This window comes from Myxine glutinosa, chromosome 10 (assembly GCF_964187855.1).
Source record: "Myxine glutinosa chromosome 10, kmMyxGlut1.1, whole genome shotgun sequence".
Classification (NCBI taxonomy): Eukaryota; Metazoa; Chordata; class Myxini; order Myxiniformes; family Myxinidae; genus Myxine; species Myxine glutinosa.
Window position 1 is genome coordinate 59,699,884 of NC_136270.1, and position 25,659 is coordinate 59,725,542.

The 25,659-nt window shown below is 41.2% G+C and overlaps 1 protein-coding gene across 1 annotated transcript in view; it reads left to right on the forward strand.

Moving 5' to 3' along the window:
* Window positions 1-25,659, forward strand: part of VAT1L (vesicle amine transport 1 like) — a 158,965-nt gene that overhangs the window by 83,657 nt on the left and 49,649 nt on the right. Inside the window, exon 7 of the mRNA XM_078785709.1 lies at window positions 16,462-16,656. Coding sequence (XP_078641835.1) covers window positions 16,462-16,656 — 195 coding nt within the window. The remainder of the gene's footprint in view (window positions 1-16,461; window positions 16,657-25,659) is intronic.

The window sequence follows — 25,659 nt, forward strand, 5'->3', positions numbered from 1 at the left end:
ATAAAAAGGCAGATGCTAGCGATCTGATGTCAGGCTGTGCTTCATTTTACGAATGGTTCAAAGTCGGAACTGCATCGATTCAGTCGGAACTCCAGGGATGCTTGTTTTGTCACAAGTCTTGTGCTGGTTTGGAGTGGAGAAGTTTGCTTTATCCCGGTACTGCTCTCAATGCTGAAACCTGAGGGAGTAATGGTTGTGTCATGCTCAACCGAACGAGCCGTGTCTTTCGCTCTCTCTTTGGCCATGAAATGGTTGTCCTGCCGTGGTGTCTAACTGCCTCTAAAATTCCTGCATGGCGTTGCCGACCGTCACTTCCGGATTTTTCAAAACCCACTGTGTCTATCTATTGTGGAGTGTCTGATGGGCCCAGATAAGATAAATAATTAAAGAATCTATCGATTATTCATTTGTTATTGTGAACACGTATTCACTAGTGGGTTAAGGGGATTGTTTCACCATTTATTTGTTCTTATTAGTCCCCGACCGGTGTACACCGGAGGGGACTATAGGTTTGCCCGCCGTCCCTCCGTCCGTCAGTCTGTCAGTCCATCACGCAAAGAACAGTTTTCCGGACTTTTTTTTCTAAACGCTGAATGCTAATGATTTCAAACTTGGCACATGCTTTCCTCATGATAAGTTACAGATCAAGTTCGAACTTCACGACGTTTCGATCATTTTTGACAAAGTTATGGCACTTTGAACTTTGGGAATTCTGATAATTCTGATGATCCTTAACTCAGTGCCATTTTAAGTTTTAATTTCCTTTAAAAAAGATTTTCTCTGCAATAATTGGACCGATTGAGATCAAATTTTCACCGTAGGGGGGACTCGGTCTGTGGAATATTTTAATGGTAATTATGACGTCACAGGTCACGTGGTTCGGCCGCCATATTGTTTTTCGTGAAAACACGAAAACCCCTTTTTCTCTGCAACGGCTGAACAGATCGAGGCCAAACTTTGCAGGCAGAATCGCATACCCATGACGAACAAAAACGTCAACGAGCATGACGTCATGCGTCACATGGTTTCAGAGTTATGACGTTTTTAATCATGAACCTTTAAAACCGAGCCCCTCCCTCATTTTTGATCCAATCGAGGGGAAACTTCACAAATCTGTTCAGCATGTCAGTCTACTAAAATGTCCTTTTGGAATTTGCGATAGGTCACGTGGTTTGGCAGATATCGTTAATTAAACGAATTTTTTTTTTTTTAAATGGATATCTCTTGAATCGCGAGTACCTCAGACCGTGAGTTGTTAATAATTTATATAATTCACACAGTGCAATACGTGCAGGCCGCTCCACGGAGCGACCTTGCGGACTTATCAACGAGGCGAGGCGTGACACACGTTTCTCAGCATACCTCAGATCAAGTTTGAAAACCAGCATCAACCGTGCATAAATTTGCATATTCGATCATTTTTGACAAAGTTATGGCACTTTGAACTTTGGTAGGGGACATGTATTGCAGCGCAATACTCAAAATGCTTGTTATATATATATATATATATATATATATACCTGGTCTCGAGGTGAAAGCCGCTTTTCCTGGCTGCTTCGTTTGGCGATTTAGGCTGGTTGCAGGTTAATGGTGGTGCAGTTCAAACCACTTTAGACCACACTCATGACCTCACGGTTTGCTCAGGCAAATCAATAAAAGGTACGGACGTGCATTGGTGTGATATCCAGTTTATTCTGTGGCCCCACGAGTAGCGTAACGTGGCAAATAGGCCTGGGAACTTGCTCGGGACGTGGACTTAGCTGGCACGACCCACGGGACTTGAATCGGGTAACTGTAATGGACTCGCGGCTGTACCAATATAATCCATATATAAACAGAGCCCTTTATAGGGTAGATATCAATTTGCATCACATTGTATTTCTCCGTTACCCTAATGCATTTCTCAAACTCAATTCCTTCCAATCTATACATTACTTCTACTTTGCTTCATCATTTTCTTTTTCTCTAACACTTCACAATATTTTTTTCCACAGGTACTTCAGACTTGGCTATCTCAACTGTGGTTCCAAATTATTGACTTTTTCACACTCTCGGCTCTCACTCACATCAGGTTCACCTTCAGTTTCCTTCTGTACTTCTGAAGAATATTATAGATTGTTCACTTTTCTTTCGTAGTTCTGAAAGTTTTGTTTCTGAACAGGGATTAAACACTGCTGTCATAATTACCCTCGCCAGAGGAGAGGGTATTGCATTTGAGTCCGTTTGTTTGTCTGTTTGTTACTTGCCGGAAAAGATTCCGGCAAGTATGTTGATCGGTTGTTACTTGCCGGAAAAATTTTCCGGCAAGTATGTTGATCTGTTCGTTTGTTACTTGCCGGAAAAATTTTCCGGCAAGTATGTTGATCTGTTCGTTTGTTTGTCTGTCTGTCTGTTTGTCTGTCTGTTTGTCTGTCTGTTTGTCTGTTTGCAGCACTGCGTCTACACCGTTGCACGGAGAATCGCCAAACTTTGCACACATAATGGTCTTGCCCTCTAATATACTGTGCCTCAATGATGACGTCATCAGTGACGTGGTTCGGCCGCCATCTTGGAAAAACCGAATAAATTTGCACCTCTATATCTCCGAAAGTACTGAACAGAAAAAATTGAGACATGGCTCATTGTAAAGAACTCTCCATGGGGAATAAAATATGTTAATGATGACGTCATATGTCACGTGGTCGGCCGCCATCTTGGAAAAACGGCAAAACTTTGCACCACTATATCTCCGAAAGTGCTGAACAGAAAAAATTGAGACATGGCTCATTGTAAAGAACTCTCCATGGGGAATAAAATATGTTAATGATGATGTCATCAGTCACGTGGTTCGGCCGCCATCTTGGAAAAACAGAAAAATTTTGCACCTCCATAACTCCGGAAGTGCTGAATAGAACAAATTGAGACATGGCTCATTGTAAAGAACTCTCCACGGGGAATAAAATATGTTAATGATGACATCATCGGTCACGTGGTTCGGCCGCCATATTTGTCCTAAATGGCCGATAATAAAGTAAATTCCGGCAAGTCCTCGGTCTCTGACCGATTTTTCATCTGTTTGTCTGTTTGTCTGTTTGTCTGTTTGTCTGTTTGCAGCACTGCGTCTACACCGTTGCACGTAGAATCGCCAAACTTGGCACACATATTGGTCTTGCCCTCTAATATACTGTGCCCAAATGATGACGTCATCGGTCACGTGGTTCGGCCGCCATCTTGGAAAAACCGAAAAAATTTGCACCTCGATATCTCAAAGTGCTGAACAGAAAAAATTGAGACATGGCTCATTGTGAAGAACTCTCCATGGGGAATAAAACATGTTAATGATGACGTCATCAGTCGCGTGGTTCGGCCGCCATCTTGGAAAAACCGAAAAAATTTGCACCTCCATATCTCCAAAAGTACTGAACCGAACAAATTGAGACATGGCTCATTGTAAAGAACTCTCCATGGGGAATCAAATATGTTAATGATGACGTCATCAGTCACGTGGTTCGGCCGCCATCTTGGAAAAACTTTGCACCTCTATATCTCTGAAAGTGCTGAACAGAAAAAATTGAGACATGGCTCATTGTAAAGAACTCTCCATGGGGAATAAAATATGTAAATGATGATGTCATATGTCACGTGGTCGGCCGCCATCTTGGAAAAACGGCAAAAAATTTGCACCACTATATCTCCAAAAGTGCTGAACAGAAAAAATTGAGACATGGCTCATTGTAAAGAACTCTCCATGGGGAATAAAATTTGTTAATGATGACGTCATATGTCACGTGGTTCGGCCGCCATCTTGGAAAAACCGAAAAACCTAACACCTCCATATCTCTGAAAGTGCTGAATAGAAAAAATTGAGACATGACTCATTGTAAAGAACTCTCCATGGGGAATACAATATGTTAATAATGACGTCATCGGTCACGTGGTTTAGCCGCCATCTTGGAAAAACCTAGCACCTCCATATCTCCGAAAGTGCTGAATAGAAAAAATTGAGACATGGCTCATTGTAATGAACTCTCCATGGGGAATAAAATATGTTAATAATGACGTCATCGGTCACGTGGGTTAGCCGCCATCTTGGAAAAACCTAGCACCTCCATATCTCCGAAAGTGCTGAATAGAAAAAATTGAGACATGACTCATTGTAAAGAACTCTCCATGGGGAATAATATATGTTAATGATGACGTCATCGGTCACATGGTTCGGCCGCCATATTTGGCCTAAATGGCCGATAAAAAAGTACACTCCGGCAAGTCCTCGGTCTCTGACCGATTTTTCATTTGTCTGTCTGTCTGTTTGTCTGTCTGTTTGTCTGTCTGTTTGTCTGTTTGCAGCACTACGTCTACACCGTTGCACGTAGAATCGCCAAACTTTGCACACGTATTTGTCTTGCCCTCTAATATATTGTGCCCAATTGATGACGTCATCGGTGACGTGGTTCGGCCGCCATCTTGGAAAAACCGAAAAACGTTGCACCTCCATATCTCCGAAAGTGCTCAACAGAAAAAATTGAGACATGGCTCATTGTAAAGAACTCTCCATGGGGAATAAAATATGTTAATGATGACGTCATATGTCACGTGGTCGGCCGCCATCTTGGAAAAACGGCAAAACTTTCCTCCACTATATCTCCAAAAGTGCTGAACAGAAAAAATTGAGACATGGCTCATTGTAAAGAACTCTCAATGGGGAATAAAATATGTTAATGATGACGTCATCAGTCACGTGGTCGGCCGCCATCTTGGAAAAACGGCAAAACTGTGCACCACTATATCTCCAAAAGTGCTGAACAGAAAAAATTGAGACATGGCTCATTGTAAAGAACTCTCCATGGGGAATAAAATATGTTAATGATGACGTCATATGTCACGTGGTTCGGCCGCCATCTTGGAAAAACCGAAAAATTTTGCACCTCCATATCTCTGAAAGTGCTGAATAGAAAAAATTGAGACATGGCTCATTGTAAAGAACTCTCCATGGGGAATAAAATATATAAATGATGACGTCATCAGTCACGTGGTTCGGTCGCCATCTTGGAAAAACGGCAAAACGTTGCGCCACTATAACTCCAAAAGTGCTGAACAGAAAAAATTGAGACATGGCTCATTGTAAAGAACTCTCCATGGGGAATAAAATATGTTAATGATGACGTCATATGTCACGTGGTCGGCCGCCATCTTGGAAAAACGGCAAAACTTTGCTCCACTATATCTCCAAAAGTGCTGAACAGAAAAAATTGAGACATGGCTCATTGTAAAGAACTCTCAATGGGGAATAAAATATGTTAATGATGACGTCATCAGTCACGTGGTCGGCCGCCATCTTGGAAAAACGGCAAAACTGTGCACCACTATATCTCCAAAAGTGCTGAACAGAAAAAATTGAGACATGGCTCATTGTAAAGAACTCTCCATGGGGAATAAAATATGTTAATGATGACGTCATATGTCACGTGGTTCGGCCGCCATCTTGGAAAAACCGAAAAATTTTGCACCTCCATATCTCTGAAAGTGCTGAATAGAAAAAATTGAGACATGGCTCATTGTAAAGAACTCTCCATGGGGAATAAAATATGTTAATGATGATGTCATATGTCACGTGGTCGGCCGCCATCTTGGAAAAACTGCAAAACTTTGCACCACTATATCTCCAAAAGTGCTGAACAGAAAAAAATCAGACATGGCTCATTGTAAAGAACTCTCCATGGGGAATAAAATATGTCAATGATGACGTCATAGGTCACGTGGTTCGGCTGCCATATTGTCCTAAATGGCCGATAAAAAAGTACATTCCGGCAAGTCCTCGGTCTCTGACCGATTTTTCATCTGTCTGTTTGTCTGTCTGTTTGTCTGTTTGTCTGTCTGTTTGCAGCACTGCGTCTACACCGTTGCACGGAGAATGGCCAAACTTTGCACACATATTGGTCTTGCCCTGGAATAGACTGTGCCCAATTGATGACGTCATCGGTGACGTGGTTCGGCCGCCATCTTGGAAAAACCGAAAAACGTTGCACCTCCATATCTCCGGAAGTGCTGAATAGAAAAAATTGAGACATGGCTCATTGGAAAGAACTCTCCATGGGGAATAAAATATGTTAATGATGACGTCATCAGTCACGTGGTGTGGCCGCCATCTTGGAAAAACCGAAAAACTTTGCACCTCCATATCTCCGGAAGTGCTGAATATAAAAAATTGAGACATGGCTCATTGGAAAGAACTCTCCATGGGGAATAAAATATGTTAATGATGACGTCATCGGTCACGTGGTTCGGCCGCCATCTTGGAAAAACCGAAAACTTTGCACCTCAACATCTCCGAAAGTGCTGAACAGAAAAAATTGAGACATGACTCATTGGAAAGAACTCTCCATGGGGAATAAAATATGTTAATGATGACGTCATATGTCGCGTGGTTCGGCCGCCATCTTGGAAAAAAAATTGCACCTCCATATCTCTGAAAGTGCTGAATAGAAAAAATTGAGACATGGCTCATTGAAAAGAACTCTCCATGGGGAATAAAATAAGTTAATGATGACGTCATCTATAACGTGGTTCAGCCATCAGTCACGTGGTTCGGTCGCCATCTTGGAAAAACGGCAAAACGTTGCTCCACTATATCTCCAAAAGTGCTGAACAGAAAAAATTGAGACATGGCTCATTGTAAAGAACTCTCCATGGGGAATAAAATATGTTAATGATGACGTCATATGTCACGTGGTCGGCCGCCATCTTGGAAAAACGGCAAAACTTTGCACCACTATATCTTCGAAAGTACTGAACAGAAAAAATTGAGACATGGCTCATTGTAAAGAACTCTCCATGGGGAATAAAATATGTTAATGATGACGTCATCGGTCAGGTGGTTCGGCCGCCATCTTGGAAAAACGGCAAAACTTTGCACCACGAAATCTCCAAAAGTGCTGAACAGAAAAAATTGAGACATGGCTCATTGTAAAGAACTCTCCATGGGGAATAAAATATGTTAATGATGTCATATGTCACGTGGTCGGCCGCCATCTTGGAAAAACCGAAAAACGTTGCACCTCTATATCTCCGAAAGTACTGAACAGAAAAAATTGAGACATGGCTCATTGTAAAGAACTCTCCATGGGGAATAAAATATGTTAATGATGATGTCATATGTCACGTGTTCGGCCGCCATCTTGGAAAAACGGCAAAACTTTGCACCACTATATTTCCAAAAGTGCTGAACAGAAAAAATTGAGACATGGCTCATTGTAAAGAACTCTCCATCGGGAATAAAATATGTTAATGATGATGCCTTCGGTCACGTGGTTCGGCCGCCATCTTGGAAAAACGGGAAAACTTTGCACCACTATATCTCCAAAAGTGCAGAATGGAAAAAATTGAGACATGGCTCATTGTAAAGAACTCTCCATGGGGAATAAAATATGTTAATGATGACGTCATCTATCACGTGGTTCAGCCGCCATATTTGTTCTAAATGGCCGATAAAAAAGTACATTCCGGCAAGTCCTCGGTCTCTGACCGATTTTTCATTTGTCTGTTTGTCTGTTTGTCTGTTTGTCTGTCTGTTTGCAGCACTGCGTCTACACCGTTGCACGTAGAATCGCCAAACTTTGCACACATATTGGACTTGCCCTGGAATAGACTGTGCCCAATTGATGACGTCATCGGTGACGTGGTTCGGCCGCCATCTTGGAAAAACCGAAAAACTTTGCACCTCTATATCTCCGAAAGTACTGAACAGAAAAAATTGAGACATGGCTCGTTGTAAAGAACTCTCCATGGGGAATAAAATATGTTAATGTTGACGTCATAGGTCACGTGGTTCGGCCGCCATCTTGGAAAAACCGAAAAATTTTGCACCTCCATATCTCCAAACGTGCTGAATAGAAAAAATTGAGACATGGCTCATTGTGAAGAACTCTCCATGGGGAATAAAATATATTAACGATGACGTCATCGGTCACGTGGTTCGGCCGCCATCTTGGAAAAACTTTGCACCTCGATATCTCCGAAAGTGCTGAACAGAAAAAATTGAGACATGGCTCATTGGAAAGAACTCTCCATGGGGAATAAAATATGTTAATGATGACGTCATCGGCCATGTGGTTCGGCCGCCATGTTTGTCCTAAATGGCCGATAAAGTAAATTCCGGCAAGTCCTCGGTCTCTGACCGATTTTTCATTACTTGCCGGAAAAGATTCCGGCAAGTATGTTGATCTGTTCGTTTGTTACTTGCCGGAAAAGATTCCGGCAAGTATGTTGATCTGTTCGTTTGTTACTTGCTGGAAAAGATTCCAGCAAGTATGTTGGTTGGTTGGTTTGTCTGTTTGTTACTTGCCGGAAAAGATTCCGGCAAGTATGTTGGTTGGTTGGTTACTTGCCGGAAAAATTTCCGGCAAGTATGTTGATCTGTTCGTTTGTTACTTGCCGGAAAAATTTCCGGCAAGTATGTTGATCTGTTCGTTTGTTACTTGCCGGAAAAATTTTCCGGCAAGTATGTTGATCTGTTCGTTTGTTTGTCTGTTTGTCTGTTTGTTACTTGCCGGAAAAGATTCCGGCAAGTATGTTGATCTGTTCGTTTGTTTGTCTGTTTGTCTGTTTGTCTGTTTGTCTGTTTGTCTGTTTGCAGCACTACGTCTACACCGTTGCACGTAGAATCACCAAACTTTGCACACGTATTTGTCTTGCCCTCTAATATACTGTGCCCAAATGATGACGTCATCGGTCACGTGGTTCGGCCGCCATCTTGGAAAAACCGAAAAATTTTGCACCTCGATATCTCAAAGTGCTGAACAGAAAAAATTGAGACATGGCTCATTGTAAAGAACTCTCCATGGGGAATAAAATATGTTAATGATGACGTCATCGGTCACGTGGTTCGGCCGCCATCTTGGAAAAAACGAAAATTTTTGCACCTCCATATCTCCGAAAGTCCTGAACAGAAAAAATTGAGACATGGCTCATTGTAAAGAACTCACCATGGGGAATAAAATATGTTAATGATGACGTCATCGTTCACGTGATTCGGCCGCCATCTTGGAAAATCCGAAAAACTTTGCACCTCCATATCTCCGAAAGTGCTGAATAGAAAAAATTGAGACATGGCTCATTGTAAAGAACTCTCCATGGGGAATAAAATATGTTAATGATGACGTCATATGTCACGTGGTCGGCCGCCATCTTGGAAAAACGGCAAAACTTTGCACCACTATATCTCCAAAAGTGCTGAACAGAAAAAATGGAGACATGGCTCATTGGAAAGAACTCTCCATGGGGAATAAAATATGTTAATGATGACGTCATATGTCACGTGGTTCGGCCGCCATCTTGGAAAAAAATTGCACCTCCATATCTCTGAAAGTGCTGAATATAAAAAATTGAGACATGGCTCATTGAAAAGAACTCTCCATGGGGAATAAAATAAGTTACTGATGACGTCATCTATCACGTGTTTCGGCCACCATATTTGTCCTAAATGGCCGATAAAAAAGTACATTCCGGCAAGTCCTCGGTCTCTGACCGATTTTTCATTTGTCTGTCTGTTTGTCTGTTTGTCTGTCTGTTTGTCTGTTTGCAGCACTACGTCTACACCGTTGCACGTAGAATCGCCAAACTTTGCACACGTATTTGTCTTGCCCTCTAATATATTGTGCCCAAATGATGACGTCATCGGTCACGTGGTTCGGCCGCCATCTTGGAAAAACCGAAAAACGTTGCACCTCTATATCTCCAAAAGTAATTAACAGACAAAATCGAGACATGGCTCATTGTAAATAATTCTCCATGGGGAATAAAATATGTTAATGATGACGTCATCGGTCACGTGGTTCGACCGCCATCTTGGAAAAACGGCAAAACTTTGCACCACTATATCTCCAAAAGTGCTGAACAGAAAAAATTGAGACATGGCTCATTGTAAAGAACTCTCCATGGGGAATAAAATATGTTAATGATGACGTCATATGTCACGTGGTCGGCCGCCATCTTGGAAAAACGGCAAAACGTTGCGCCACTATATCTCCAAAAGTGCTGAACAGAAAAAATTGAGACATGGCTCATTGTAAAGAACTCTCCATGGGGAATAAAATATGTTAATGATGACGTCATATGTCACGTGGTCGGCCGCCATCTTGGAAAAACGGCAAAAATTTGCACCACTATATCTCCAAAAGTGCTGAACAGAAAAAATTGAGACATGGCTCATTGTAAAGAACTCTCCATGGGGAATAAAATATGTTAATGATGACGTCATCAGTCACGTGGTCGGCCGCCATCTCGGAAAAACCGAAAAACTTAGCACCTCCATATCTCCAAAAGTGCTGAATAGAAAAAATTGAGACATGGCTCATTGTAAAGAACTCTCCATGGGGAACAAAATATGTTAATGATGATGTCATCGGTCACGTGGTTCGGCCGCCATCTTGGAAAAACCGAAAAACTCTGCACCTCCACATCTCCAAAAGTCCTGAATAGAAAAAATTGAGGTATGGCTCATTGTAAAGAACTCTCCATGGGGAATAAAATATGTTAATGATGACGTCATCGGTCACGTGGTTCGGCCGCCATATTTGTCCTAAATGGCCGATAAAAAAGTACATTCCGGCAAGTCCTCGGTCTCTGACCGATTTTTCATTACTTGCCGGAAAAAATTCCGGCAAGTATGTTGATCTGTTCGTTTGTTTGTCTGTTTGTCTGTCTGTCTGTCTGTTTGTCTGTCTGTCTGTTTGCAGCACTGCGTCTACACCGTTGCACGTAGAATCGCCAAACTTTGCACACATATTGGTCTTGCCCTGGAATAGACTGTGCCCAATTGATGACGTCATCGGTGACGTGGTTCGGCCGCCATCTTGGAAAAACCGAAAAATTTTGCACCTCTATATCTCCGAAAGTACTGAACAGACAAAATTGAGACATGGCTCATTGTAAAGAACTCTCCATGGGGAATAAAATATGTTAATGATGACGTCATATATCACGTGGTCGGCCGCCATCTTGGAAAAACGGCAAAACGTTGCGCCACTATATCTCCAAAAGTGCTGAACAGAAAAAATTGAGACATGGCTCATTGTAAAGAACTCTCCATCACGCTGGGAACATCTCCATCATCACTCCATGGGGAATAAAATATGTTAATGATGATATCGGTCACGTGGTTCGGCCGCCATATTTGTCCTAAATGGCCGATAAAAAAGTACATTCCGGCAAGTCCTCGGTCTCTGACCGATTTTTCATTTGTCTGTTTGTCTGTTTGTCTGTTTGTCTGTCTGTCTGTTTGCAGCACTGCGTCTACACCGTTGCACGTAGAATCGCCAAACTTTGCACACATATTGGTCTTGCCCTGGAATAGACTGTGCCCAATTGATGACGTCATCGGTGACGTGGTTCGGCCGCCATCTTGGAAAAACCGAAAAACTTTGCACCTCTATATCTCCGAAAGTACTGAACAGAAAAAATTGAGACATGGCTCATTGTAAAGAACTCTCCATGGGGAAAACAATATGTTAATGATGACGTCATATGTCACGTGGTCGGCCGCGATCTTGGAAAAACGGCAAAACTTTGCACCACTATATCTCCAAAAGTGCAGAACAGAAAAAATTGAGACATGGCTCATTGTAAAGAACTCTCCATGGGGAATAAAATACGTTAATGATGATGTCATATGTCACGTGGTTCGGCCGCCATCTTGGAAAAACCGAAAAACCTCGCACCTCCATATCTCCGAAAGTGCTGAATAGAAAAAATTGAGAAATGGCTCATTGTAAAGAACTCTCCATGTGGAATAAAATATGTTAATGATGACGTCATCTGTCACGTGGTTCGCCCGCCATCTTGGAAAAACCGAAAAACTTTGCAATTCCACATCTCCAAAAGTCCTGAATAGACAAAATTGAGACATGGCTCATTGTAAACAACTCTCCATGGGGAATAAACTATGTTAATGATGACATCATCGGTCACGTGGTTCGGCCGCCATATTGTCCTAAATGGCCAATAAAAAAGTACATTCCGGCAAGTCCTCGGTCTCTGACCGATTTTTCATCTGTCTGTCTGTCTGTCTGTTTGTCTCCCTCTGTTTGCAGCACTGCGTCTACACCGTTGCACGTAGAATCGCCAAACTTTGCACACATATTGGTCTTGCCCTGGAATAGACTGTGCCCAATTGATGACGTCATCGGTGACGTGGTTCGGCCGCCATCTTGGAAAAACCGAAAAACTTTGCACCTCTATATCTCCGAAAGTGCTGAACAGAAAAAATTGAGACATGGCTCATTGTCAAGAACTCTCCATGTGGAATAAAATATGTTAATGATGACGTCATCGGTCACGTGGTTCGGTCGCCATCTTGTAAAAACGGCAAAACATTGCGCCACTATATCTCCAAAAGTGCTGAACAGAAAAAATTGAGACATGGCTCATTGTAAAGAACTATCCATGGGGAATAAAATATGTTAATGATGACGTCATATGTCACGTGGTCGGCCGCCATCTTGGAAAAACGGCAAAACTTTGCACCACTATATCTCCAAAAGTGCTGAACAGAAAAAATTGAGACATGGCTCATTGTAAAGAACTCTCCATGGGGAATAAAATATGTTAATGATGAGGTCATATGTCACGTGGACGGCCGCCATCTTGGAAAAACGGCAAAACTTTGCACCACTATATCTCCAAAAGTGCTGAACAGAAAAAATTGAGACATGGCTCATTGTAAAGAACTCTCGATGGGGAATAAAATATGTTAATGATGACGTCATTGGTCACGTGGTTCGGCCGCCATCTTGGAAAAACCGGAAAACTTTCTATACGTAGAATCTTTCCATAGGTAGAATAGCCAACTTTGCACACGTATTTGTCTTGCCCTCTAATATACTGTGCCCAAATGATGACGTCATCGGTCACATGGTTCGGCCGCCATCTTCGAAAAACTTTGCAGCTCTTTATCTCCGAAAGTACTGAACAGAAAAAATTGAGACATGGCTCATTGTAAAGAACTCTGCATGGGGAATAAAATATGTTAATGATGACGTCATCAGTCACGTGGTTCGGTCGCCATCTTGGAAAAACCGAAAAACTTCGCAGTTCCATATCTCCAAAAGTGCTGAACAGAAAAAATTGAGACATGGCTCATTGTAAAGAACTCTCCATGGGGAATAAATGATGTTAAGGATGACATCATCGGTCACGTGGTTCGGCCGCCATCTTGGAAAAACCGAAAATCTTTGCACCTCCATATCTCCGAAAGTGCTGAATATAAAAAATTGACATGGCTCATTGTAAAGAACTCTACATGGCGAATAAAATATGTTAATGATGACGTCATCGGTCACGTGATTCGGCCGCCATATTTGTCCTAAATGGCCGATAAAAAAGTACATTCCGGCAAGTCCTCGGTCTCTGACCGATTTTTCATTTGTCTGTCTGTCTGTCTGTCTGTTTGTCTGTGCGCAGCACTACGTCTACACCATTGCACGTAGAATCGCCAAACTTTACACACATATTTGTCTTGCCCTGGAATAGACTGTGCCCAATTTTTAACTCTCTCGGCCCAAGGCTTCCATTATGACGTCATAATTTGATAATTCGACAAGTACAAATATTCATCCAATCAAGATGCAATTTCTTGAGCGACATGACGGCATAAACTGGTGGAGAAAAAACAACGATGACGTCATTGGTCACGTGGTTCGGCCGCCATCTTGGAAAAAACAAAAAACTTTGCACCTCTATATCTCTGAAAGTGCTGAATAGAAACAATTGAGACGTGGCTCATTGTAAAGAACTCTCCATGGGGAATAAAATATCTTAATTATGATGTCATAGGTGCCTCACTTATGATGTCATAATTCGACAAGTACAAAACTTCATCCAATCAAGATGAAATTTCTTGAGCATAATCTAGGAATAAATTAGTTTTGAAAAAAAAAAATGACGTCATCGGTAACGTGGTTCGGCCGCCATATTTGTTTTAACACAAAAGCCTTAAAAACCACCGAAAATATAGCCACGTGGAAAAGTAAGTACACCCCATGTAAAGTTTTGACTTTTTCAACATACTTCAACATACAGCTATTTGATCTTCATTTCAACAATATTGATAGATAAAGGTGATATAATATAACAAATATCATGAAACATTTACATTTTGTAGTCCATTGTATAATTTAAAGAAACATAAATGCAAATTTCGCATGTGGAAAAAGTAAGTACACCCTTGACTCTAATAGGTGGTATTGCCCCCTTTGGCAGAAACAACCTCAAGTAGGCGTTTCTTATAACTGTCTACCAGTCTCTGACATCGACTGGGAGAAATTTTTGCCCATTCCTCCATGCAGAATTCTTTCAGCTGTGCGATGTTTGAGGGGTTTCTTGCATGCACAGCTCGTTTCAAATCCCCCCACAACATCTCGATGGGATTTAGATCCGGGCTTTGACTTGGCCATTCCAGAACCCTCCATTTCATTCTTTTCAGCTATTCCTTGGTGGATTTACTGGTATGTTTAGGGTCATTGTCATGTCGCAAGGTCCACCTTCGGTTGAGCTTCAACTTTCCGACAGATGGCCTCACATTATCCTCAAGCACCCTCTGGTACAATGAAGAATTCATAGTGGATTCTATGATGGTGAGCTGCCCAGGCCCTGATGCAGCAAAGCCGCCCCAAACCATAATATTTCCACCACCATGCTTTACAGTTGGTATCAGGTTCTTGTGGTCAAATGTTGTCTTTGGTTTTTGCCAAACATGTCTTCTGGTACTGTGGCCAAATAGCTCTACCTTTGACTCATCTGTCCAGAGCACATTATTCCAGAAGTGCTGGTCTTTGCCCAGGTGTTCACTGGCAAACTTTAGTCTTGCCCTGATGTTCTTTCTGGACAGCAAAGGTTTCCTCCTGGCACACCTCCCATGTAGATCAAATTTGTGCAGCCTCTTTCTAATGGTAGACTCGTGCACTTTGACATCAACAGTGGCAAGAGCTACCTATAGGTCCTGTGATGACATTCTGGGGTTCTTAGAGACTTCTTTCAGCATCTTGCGGTCTGCTCTCGGGCTGAACTTGCTGGAGCGGCCTGGCCTGAACAAGTTGGCAGTTGTTTGGAATCTTCTCCACTTGTAGATGATCTTCTGGACAGTCGAATGATTGATTTCAAATTGTTTGGAGATCTTTTTAAATCCCTTCCCAGACTCGTAGGCATCTATAACCTTCTTTCTGAAGGCCTCAGAGAGCTCTTTTGATCAAGGCATGGTGACGCCACACACTTCAACAACAAAGAGCAAACCAAACTAAATGTCTGAGGTTTAAATAAGACCGGTTCCTCCAAGATCCTCTCTAACGATGTTCTAATCATTTGCACCTGAGCTGGTGCACCTGATTCTAATTTTAGGTATTTGAAGAAGTGATAAATGTAGGGTTGTACTTACTTTTTCCACATGCGAAATTTGCATTTATGTTAATTTAAATTATACAATGGACTACAAAATGTAAATGTCTCATGATATTTGTTATATTATATCAACTTTATCTATAAATATTGTTGAAATGAAGATCAAATAGCTGTATGTTGAAATATGTTGAAAAAGTCAAAACTTTACAGGGGGTGTACTTACTTACTTTTTCACCTGACTGTACATCCTGGCGAGGGTTTGCAATCTCTGATTGCTCCTTCTCTTGTTTCACATATAATAAAGACACAAGACAAGACATAGACACAGATGAAAAAGGCTGTTTGGTTTATTATGCATGTGTCATGTTCATATATTGGGCCAGCTGGAACGCTCAGTGCTTGTGTACTGTTTGCCTTTGAGGTGTGTAGTCTTGAGTTCGATTCCCATGTCGACCGTAAACTGTAACCCTGGTGAGTTACGGGCACAGCGGTGCATCAATGATTGTGCTGTCCTTCAAAGGGTGTTACATCTGCGAACAAAAATGTTGAAGTTTTGTTTGTGGACATTACCGTTCTCGTGGCACATTTCAAAAAGAGTAGGACAATGTGTGCCAGCCGTACCTCTGCCAAATTATTAGTACCTGCCATGATTTAGATCAGCATCCAATGATGGAGTAACAAAATGTTAAGCTATGGAAAGGATCTGACTGGGGTATTTCATATCCCCAGGGGTGGTTGGGATTAACAACAATATCTGCATCTTACACAACAAGTATGAGCACTTGCAATGGCAACACCACTCTAAAATTTTTCGTGTACAAGTGATTAGGCTCTTATTTAATGTGCACACCCCCAACCCTATTTTAATTAATTCTCCCACCCCTTCATCCTCCTTTTGCTGGAACAGCATCACATCAGCATTTCTCATTTTCAACTCGATGAGGATTTAATCCAGAACCAGACAGCTCAGAGGCAAACATGCTGACGCTGACCTGTTCTGTCACCCTAATAAGATGATGATTTTTAGCAAACTTTTTATATCTGAGTGATCTGTATGTTATTTCCCTTTGTCTCGACATCCTTTCTTACCCTAAGTGGTGGCAAGTCGAAAAGGTTAACCCCTTGCGTCTCTACGAGGAGAACAAGTGTCTGGCGGGTTTCCAGCTGCTGCCGTTGCTGAGCCGTCCGGACGGAGCGAGACGTGTGCGGGATACCATGGCTCGTCTGACCCATTTGTACAGCAAGGGCGTCATCCGGCCACGTATCGATTCCGTCTGGGCCCTAGAAGAGGTATGGGTACCTTAGGTGGAGTGGAAGTCGGATGAAGGGATGAATCAGACGCCAAGATTGTGAAATCCATTTTATAAACCTCGAATGTAAATCATGTATGGTAAGGGGATTTAATATGTGACATGAAGGGAGAAAGACAGAAAAACTGATCAAAACCCAGGGAGGGAATGCTTGGGAAGGAGATCTGTCGTGTGGCAGGTATATTGATTGCTGGAGGAGTACGATGTTTGCATGATGCTCACTGTGCACCTTCTGTGTGTCAAGGAATGCAATTCAACCTCTCCTTCTCTCCTTTTCTTTAATCCCAGAAAGCAATTAACAATTACAGTCCTTGAGGATTGTTTACAATTCCAAACAAGGGATAACAAACAACCAGCTTAATCAAACCAAGCAGCTTAATCAAACCAAGCAGCTTAATCAAACCAAGCAGCTTAATCAAACCAAGCAGCTTAATCAAACCAACCAGCTCAATCAAACCAAGCAGCTTAATCAAACCAAGCAGCTTAATCAAACCAAGCAGCTTAATCAAACCAAGCAGCTTAATCAAACCAAGCAGCTTAATCAAACCAACCAGCTTAATCAAACCAAGCAGCTTAATCAAACCAAGCAGCTTAATCAAACCAAGCAGCTTAATCAAACCAAGCAGCTTAATCAAACCAACCAGCTCAATCAAACCAAGCAGCTTAATCAAACCAAGCAGCTTAATCAAACCAAGCAGCTTAATCAAACCAAGCAGCTTAATCAAACCAAGCAGCTTAATCAAACCAAGCAGCTTAATCAAACCAAGCAGCTTAATCAAACCAACCAGCTCAATCAAACCAAGCAGCTTAATCAAACCAAGCAGCTTAATCAAACCAAGCAGCTTAATCAAACCAAGCAGCTTAATCAAACCAAGCAGCTTAATCAAACCAAGCAGCTTAATCAAACCAACCACCTTCATCAAACCAAGCAGCTTAATCAAACCAAGCAGCTTAATCAAACCAAGCAGCTTAATCAAACCAACCAGCTTAATCAAACCAAGCACCTTAACCAAACCAACCAGCTTAATCAAACCAAGCAGCTTAATCAAACCAAGCAGCTTAATCAAACCAAGCAGCTTAATCAAACCAAGCAGCTTAATCAAACCAAGCAGCTTAATCAAACCAAGCAGCTTAATCAAACCAACCAGCTTAATCAAACCAAGCAGCTTAATCAAACCAAGCAGCTTAATCAAACCAAGCAGCTTAATCAACCCAACCAGCTTAATCAAACCAAGCAGCTTAATCAAACCAAGCAGCTTAATCAAACCAAGCAGCTTAATCAAACCAAGCAGCTTAATCAAACCAAGCAGCTTAATCAAACCAAGCAGCTTAATCAAACCAAGCAGCTTAATCAAACCAAGCAGCTTAATCAAACCAAGCAGCTTAATCAAACCAAGCAGCTTAATCAAAGCAAGCAGCTTAATCAACCCAACCAGCTTAATCAAACCAAGCAGCTTAATCAAACCAAGCAGCTTAATCAAACCAAGCAGCTTAATCAAACCAAGCAGCTTAATCAAACCAAGCAGCTTAATCAAACCAAGCAGCTTCATCAAACCAAGCAGCTTAATCAAACCAAGCAGCTTAATCAAACCAAGCAGCTTAATCAAACCAAGCAGCTCAATCAAACCAAGCAGCTCAATCAAACCAAGCAGCTTAATCAACCCAACCAGCTTAATCAAACCAAGCAGCTTAATCAAACCAAGCAGCTTAATCAAACCAAGCAGCTTAATCAAACCAAGCAGCTTAATCAAACCAAGCAGCTTAATCAAACCAAGCAGCTTAATCAAACCAAGCAGCTTAATCAAACCAAGCAGCTTAATCAAACCAAGCAGCTTAATCAAACCAAGCAGCTTAATCAAACCAAGCAGCTTAATCAAAGCAAGCAGCTTAATCAACCCAACCAGCTTAATCAAACCAAGCAGCTTAATCAAACCAAGCAGCTTAATCAAACCAAGCAGCTTAATCAAACCAACCAGCTTAATCAAACCAACCAGCTTAATCAAACCAACCAGCTTAATCAACCCAACCAGCTTAATCAAACCAAGCAGCTTAATCAAACCAAGCAGCTTAATCAAACCAAGCAGCTTAATCAAACCAACCAGCTTAATCAAACCAACCAGCTTAATCAAACCAACCAGCTTAATCAACCCAACCAGCTTAATCAAACCAAGCAGCTTAATCAAACCAAGCAGCTTAATCAAACCAACCAGCTTAATCAAACCAACCAGCTTAATCAAACCAAGCAGCTTAATCAAACCAAGCAGCTTAATCAAACCAAGCAGCTTAATCAAACCAAGCAGCTTAATCAAACCAAGCAGCTTAATCAAACCAACCAGCTTAATCAAACCAAGCAGCTTAATCAAACCAAGCAGCTTTAATCAAACCAAGCAGCTTAATCAAACCAACCAGCTTAATCAAACCAAGCAGCTTAATCAAACCAAGCAGCTTAATCAAACCAACCAGCTTAATCAAACCAACCAGCTTAATCAAACCAAGCAGCTTAATCAAACCAACCAGCTTAATCAAACCAAGCAGCTTCATCAAACCAACCAGCTTCATCAAACCAAGCAGCTTAATCAAACCAAGCAGCTTAATCAAACCAAGCAGCTTAATCAAACCAAGCAGCTTAATCAAACCAACCAGCTTAATCAAACCAACCAGCTTAATCAAACCAAGCAGCTTAATCAAACCAAGCAGCTTAATCAAACCAAGCAGCTTAATCAAACCAAGCAGCTTAATCAAACCAAGCAGCTTAATCAAACCAAGCAGCTTTAATCAAACCAAGCAGCTTAATCAAACCAAGCAGCTTAATCAAACCAAGCAGCTTAATCAAACCAAGCAGCTTAATCAAACCAAGCAGCTTAATCAAACCAAGCAGCTTTAATCAAACCAAGCAGCTTAATCAAACCAAGCAGCTTAATCAAACCAAGCAGCTTAATCAAACCAAGCAGCTTAATCAAACCAAGCAGCTTAATCAAACCAAGCATCTCAATCAAACCAACCAGCTTCATCAAACCAAGCAGCTTAATCAAACCAAGCAGCTTAATCAAACCAAGCAGCTTAATCAAACCAAGCAGCTTAATCAAACCAAGCAGCTTAATCAAACCAAGCAGCTTAATCAAACCAAGCAGCTTAATCAAACCAAGCAGCTAAATGAAACCAAGCAGCTTAATCAAACCAAGCAGCTAAATCAAACCAAGCAGCTTAATCAAACCAAGCAGCTTAATCAAACCAAGCAGCTAAATGAAACCAAGCAGCTTAATCAAACCAAGCAGCTAAATCAAACCAAGCAGCTTAATCAAACCAAGCAGCTTAATCAAACCAAGCAGCTAAATGAAACCAAGCAGCTTAATCAAACCAAGCAGCTTAATCAAACCCAGCAGCTTAATCAAACCAAGCAGCTTAATCAAACCAAGCAGCTTAATCAAACCAAGCAGCTTAATCAAACCCAGCAGCTTAATCAAACCCAGCAGCTTAATCAAACCAAGCAGCTTAATCAAACCAAGCAGCTTAATCAAACCAAGCAGCTTAATCAAACCAAGCAGCTTAATCAAACCCAGCAGCTTAATCAAACCAAGCAGCTTAATCAAACCAAGCAGCTTAATCAAACCAAGCAGCTTAATCAAACCAAGCAGCTTAATCAAACCAACCAGCTTAATCAAACCAACCAGCTTAATCAAACCAACCAGCTTAATCAACCCAACCAGCTTAATCAAACCAAGCAGCTTAATCAAACCAAGCAGCTTAATCAAACCAAGCAGGTTAATCAAACCAAGCAGCTTAATCAAACCAAGCAGCTTAATCAAACCAAGCAGCTTAATCAAACCAAGCAGCTTTAATCAAACCAAGCAGCTTAATCAAACCAACCAGCTTAATCAAACCAAGCAGCTTAATCAAACCAAGCAGCTTAATCAAACCAAGCAGCTTAATCAAACCAACCAGCTTAATCAAACCAAGCAGCTTAATCAAACCAAGCAGCTTCATCAAACCAACCAGCTTAATCAAACCAAGCAGCTTAATCAAACCAAGCAGCTTAATCAAACCAAGCAGCTTAATCAAACCAAGCAGCTTAATCAAACCAAGCAGCTTAATCAAACCAACCAGCTTAATCAAACCAAGCAGCTTAATCAAACCAAGCAGCTTAATCAAACCAAGCAGCTTAATCAAACCAAGCAGCTTAATCAAACCAAGCAGCTTAATCAAACCAAGCAGCTTTAATCAAACCAAGCAGCTTAATCAAACCAAGCAGCTTAATCAAACCAAGCAGCTTAATCAAACCAAGCAGCTTAATCAAACCAAGCAGCTTAATCAAACCAAGCAGCTTAATCAAACCAAGCAGCTTAATCAAACCAAGCAGCGTTAATCAAACCAAGCAGCTTAATCAAACCAAGCAGCTTAATCAAACCAAGCAGCTTAATCAAACCAAGCAGCTTAATCAAACCAAGCAGCTTAATCAAACCAAGCAGCTTAATCAAACCAAGCATCTCAATCAAACCAACCAGCTTCATCAAACCAAGCAGCTTAATCAAACCAACCAGCTTAATCAAACCAAGCAGCTTAATCAAACCAAGCATCTCAATCAAACCAACCAGCTTCATCAAACCAAGCAGCTTAATCAAACCAAGCAGCTTAATCAAACCAAGCAGCTTAATCAAACCAAGCAGCTTAATCAAACCAAGCAGCTTAATCAAACCAAGCAGCTTAATCAAACCAAGCAGCTTAATCAAACCAAGCAGCTTAATCAAACCAACCAGCTTCATCAAACCAAGCAGCTTAATCAAACCAACCAGCTTAATCAAACCAAGCAGCTAAATCAAACCAAGCAGCTTAATCAAACCAAGCAGCTTAATCAAACCAAGCAGCTTAATCAAACCAAGCAGCTTAATCAAACCAACCAGCTTCATCAAACCAAGCAGCTTAATCAAACCAACCAGCTAAATCAAACCAAGCAGCTTAATCAAACCAAGCAGCTTAATCAAACCAAGCAGCTTAATCAAACCAAGCAGCTTAATCAAACCAAGCAGCTAAATCAAACCAAGCAGCTTAATCAAACCAAGCAGCTTAATCAAACCAAGCAGCTTAATCAAACCAAGCAGCTAAATCAAACCAAGCAGCTTAATCAAACCAAGCAGCTAAATCAAACCAAGCAGCTTAATCAAACCCAGCAGCTTAATCAAACCAAGCAGCTTAATCAAAGCAAGCAGCTTAATCAAACCCAGCAGCTTAATCAAACCAAGCAGCTTAATCAAACCAAGCAGCTTAATCAAACCAAGCAGCTTAATCAAACCAAGCAGCTTAATCAAACCCAGCAGCTCAATCAAACCAAGCAGCTTAATCAAACCAACCAGCTTAATCAAACCAAGCAGCTTAATCAAACCAAGCAGCTTAATCAAACCAAGCAGCTTAATCAAACCAAGCAGCTTAATCAAACCAAGCAGCTTAATCAAACCAAGCAGCTTAATCAAACCAAGCAGCTTAATCAAACCAAGCAGCTTAATCAAACCAAGCAGCTTAATCAAACCAAGCAGCTTAATCAAACCAAGCAGCTTAATCAAACCAAGCAGCTTAATCAAACCAACCAGTTTAATCAAACCAAGCAGCTTAATCAAACCAAGCAGCTTAATCAAACCAACCAGCTTAATCAAACCAAGCAGCTTAATCAAACCAAGCAGCTTAATCAAACCAAGCAGCTTAATCAAACCAACCAGCTTAATCAAACCAACCAGCTTAATCAAACCAAGCAGCTTAATCAAACCAAGCAGCTTAATCAAACCAAGCAGCTTAATCAAACCAAGCAGCTTAATCAAACCAAGCAGCTTAATCAAACCAACCAGCTTAATCAAACCAACCAGCTCAATCAAACCAAGCAGCTCAATCAAACCAAGCATCTCAATCAAACCAACCAGCTTCATCAAACCAAGCAGCTTAATCAAACCAAGCAGCTTAATCAAACCAAGCAGCTTAATCAAACCAAGCAGCTTAATCAAACCAAGCAGCTTAATCAAACCAAGCAGCTTAATCAAACCAAGCAGCTTAATCAAACCAAGCATCTCAATCAAACCAACCAGCTTCATCAAACCAAGCAGCTTAATCAAACCAAGCAGCTTAATCAAACCAAGCAGCTTAATCAAACCAAGCAGCTTAATCAAACCAAGCAGCTTAATCAAACCAAGCAGCTTAATCAAACCAAGCAGCTTAATCAAACCAAGCAGCTTAATCAAACCCAGCAGCTTAATCAAACCAAGCAGCTTAATCAAACCCAGCAGCTTAATCAAACCAAGCAGCTTAATCAAACCAAGCAGCTTAATCAAACCAAGCAGCTTAATCAAACCAAGCAGCTTAATCAAACCAAGCAGCTTAATCAAACCAAGCAGCTTAATCAAACCAACCAGCTTAATCAAACCAAGCAGCTTAATCAAACCAAGCAGCTTAATCAAACCAAGCAGCTTAATCAAACCAAGCAGCTTAATCAAACCAACCAGCTTAATCAAACCAAGCAGCTTAATCAAACCAAGCAGCTTAATCAAACCAAGCAGCTTAATCAAACCAAGCAGCTTAATCAAACCAAGCAGCTTAATCAAACCAAGCAGCTTAATCAAACCAAGCAGCTAAATCAAACCAAGCAGCTTAATCAAACCAAGCAGCTTAATCAAACCAACCAGCTAAATCAAACCAAGCAGCTTAATCAAACCAAGCAGCTTAATCAAACCAACCAGCTTAATCAAACCAACCAGCTTAATCAAACCAAGCAGCTTAATCAAACCAACCAGCTTAATCAAACCAAGCAGCTTAATCAAACCAACCAGCTTAATCAAACCAACCAGCTTAATCAAACCAACCAGCTTAATCAACCCAACCAGCTTAATCAAACCAACCAGCTTAATCAAACCAAGCAGCTTAATCAAACCAACCAGCTTAATCAAACCAACCAGCTTAATCAAACCAAGCAGCTTAATCAAACCAAGCAGCTAAATCAAACCAAGCAGCTTAATCAAACCAAGCAGCTTAATCAAACCAAGCAGCTTAATCAAACCAAGCAGCTTAATCAAACCAAGCAGCTTAATCAAACCAACCAGCTTAATCAAACCAAGCAGCTTAATCAAACCAAGCAGCTTAATCAAACCAAGCAGCTTAATCAAACCAAGCAGCTCAATCAAACCAAGCATCTCAATCAAACCAACCAGCTTCATCAAACCAAGCAGCTTAATCAAACCAAGCAGCTTAATCAAACCAAGCAGCTTAATCAAACCAAGCAGCTTAATCAAACCAAGCAGCTTAATCAAACCAAGCAGCTTAATCAAACCAAGCAGCTTCATCAAACCAAGCAGCTTAATCAAACCAAGCAGCTTAATCAAACCAAGCAGCTTAATCAAACCAAGCAGCTTAATCAAACCAAGCAGCTTAATAAAACCAACCAGCTTAATCAAACCAAGCATCTCAATCAAACCAACCAGCTTCATCAAACCAAGCAGCTTAATCAAACCAAGCAGCTTAATCAAACCAAGCAGCTTAATCAAACCAAGCAGCTTAATCAAACCAAGCAGCTTAATCAAACCAAGCAGCTTAATCAAACCAAGCAGCTTAATCAAACCAACCAGCTTCATCAAACCAAGCAACTTAATCAAACCAACCAGCTAAATCAAACCAAGCAGCTTAATCAAACCAAGCAGCTTAATCAAACCAAGCAGCTTAATCAAACCAAGCAGCTTAATCAAACCAAGCAGCTAAATCAAACCAAGCAGCTTAATCAAACCAAGCAGCTTAATCAAACCAAGCAGCTTAATCAAACCAAGCAGCTAAATCAAACCAAGCAGCTTAATCAAACCAAGCAGCTAAATCAAACCAAGCAGCTTAATCAAACCAAGCAGCTTAATCAAACCCAGCAGCTCAATCAAACCAAGCAGCTTAATCAAACCAAGCAGCTTAATCAAACCAAGCAGCTTAATCAAACCAAGCAGCTTAATCAAACCAAGCAGCTTAATCAAACCAAGCAGCTTAATCAAACCAAGCAGCTTAATCAACCCAACCAGCTTAATCAAACCAAGCAGCTTAATCAAACCAAGCAGCTTAATCAAACCAAGCAGCTTAATCAAACCAAGCAGCTTAATCAAACCAACCAGCTTAATCAAACCAACCAGCTTAATCAAACCAACCAGCTTAATCAACCCAACCAGCTTAATCAAACCAACCAGCTTAATCAAACCAAGCAGCTTAATCAAACCAACCAGCTTAATCAAACCAACCAGCTTAATCAAACCAACCAGCTTAATCAAACCAACCAGCTTAATCAACCCAACCAGCTTAATCAAACCAACCAGCTTAATCAAACCAAGCAGCTTAATCAAACCAACCAGCTTAATCAAACCAACCAGCTTAATCAAACCAAGCAGCTTAATCAAACCAAGCAGCTAAATCAAACCAAGCAGCTTAATCAAACCAACCAGCTTAATCAACCCAACCAGCTTAATCAAACCAACCAGCTTAATCAAACCAAGCAGCTTAATCAAACCAAGCAGCTTCATCAAACCAAGCAGCTTAATCAAACCAAGCAGCTTAATCAAACCAAGCAGCTTAATCAAACCAACCAGCTTAATCAAACCAACCAGCTTAATCAAACCAAGCAGCTTAATCAAACCAAGCAGCTAAATCAAACCAAGCAGCTTAATCAAACCAAGCAGCTTAATCAAACCAAGCAGCTTAATCAAACCAAGCAGCTTAATCAAACCAAGCAGCTTAATCAAACCAACCAGCTTAATCAAACCAAGCAGCTTAATCAAACCAAGCAGCTTAATCAAACCAAGCAGCTTAATCAAACCAAGCAGCTCAATCAAACCAAGCATCTCAATCAAACCAACCAGCTTCATCAAACCAAGCAGCTTAATCAAACCAAGCAGCTTAATCAAACCAAGCAGCTTAATCAAACCAAGCAGCTTAATCAAACCAAGCAGCTTAATCAAACCAAGCAGCTTAATCAAACCAAGCA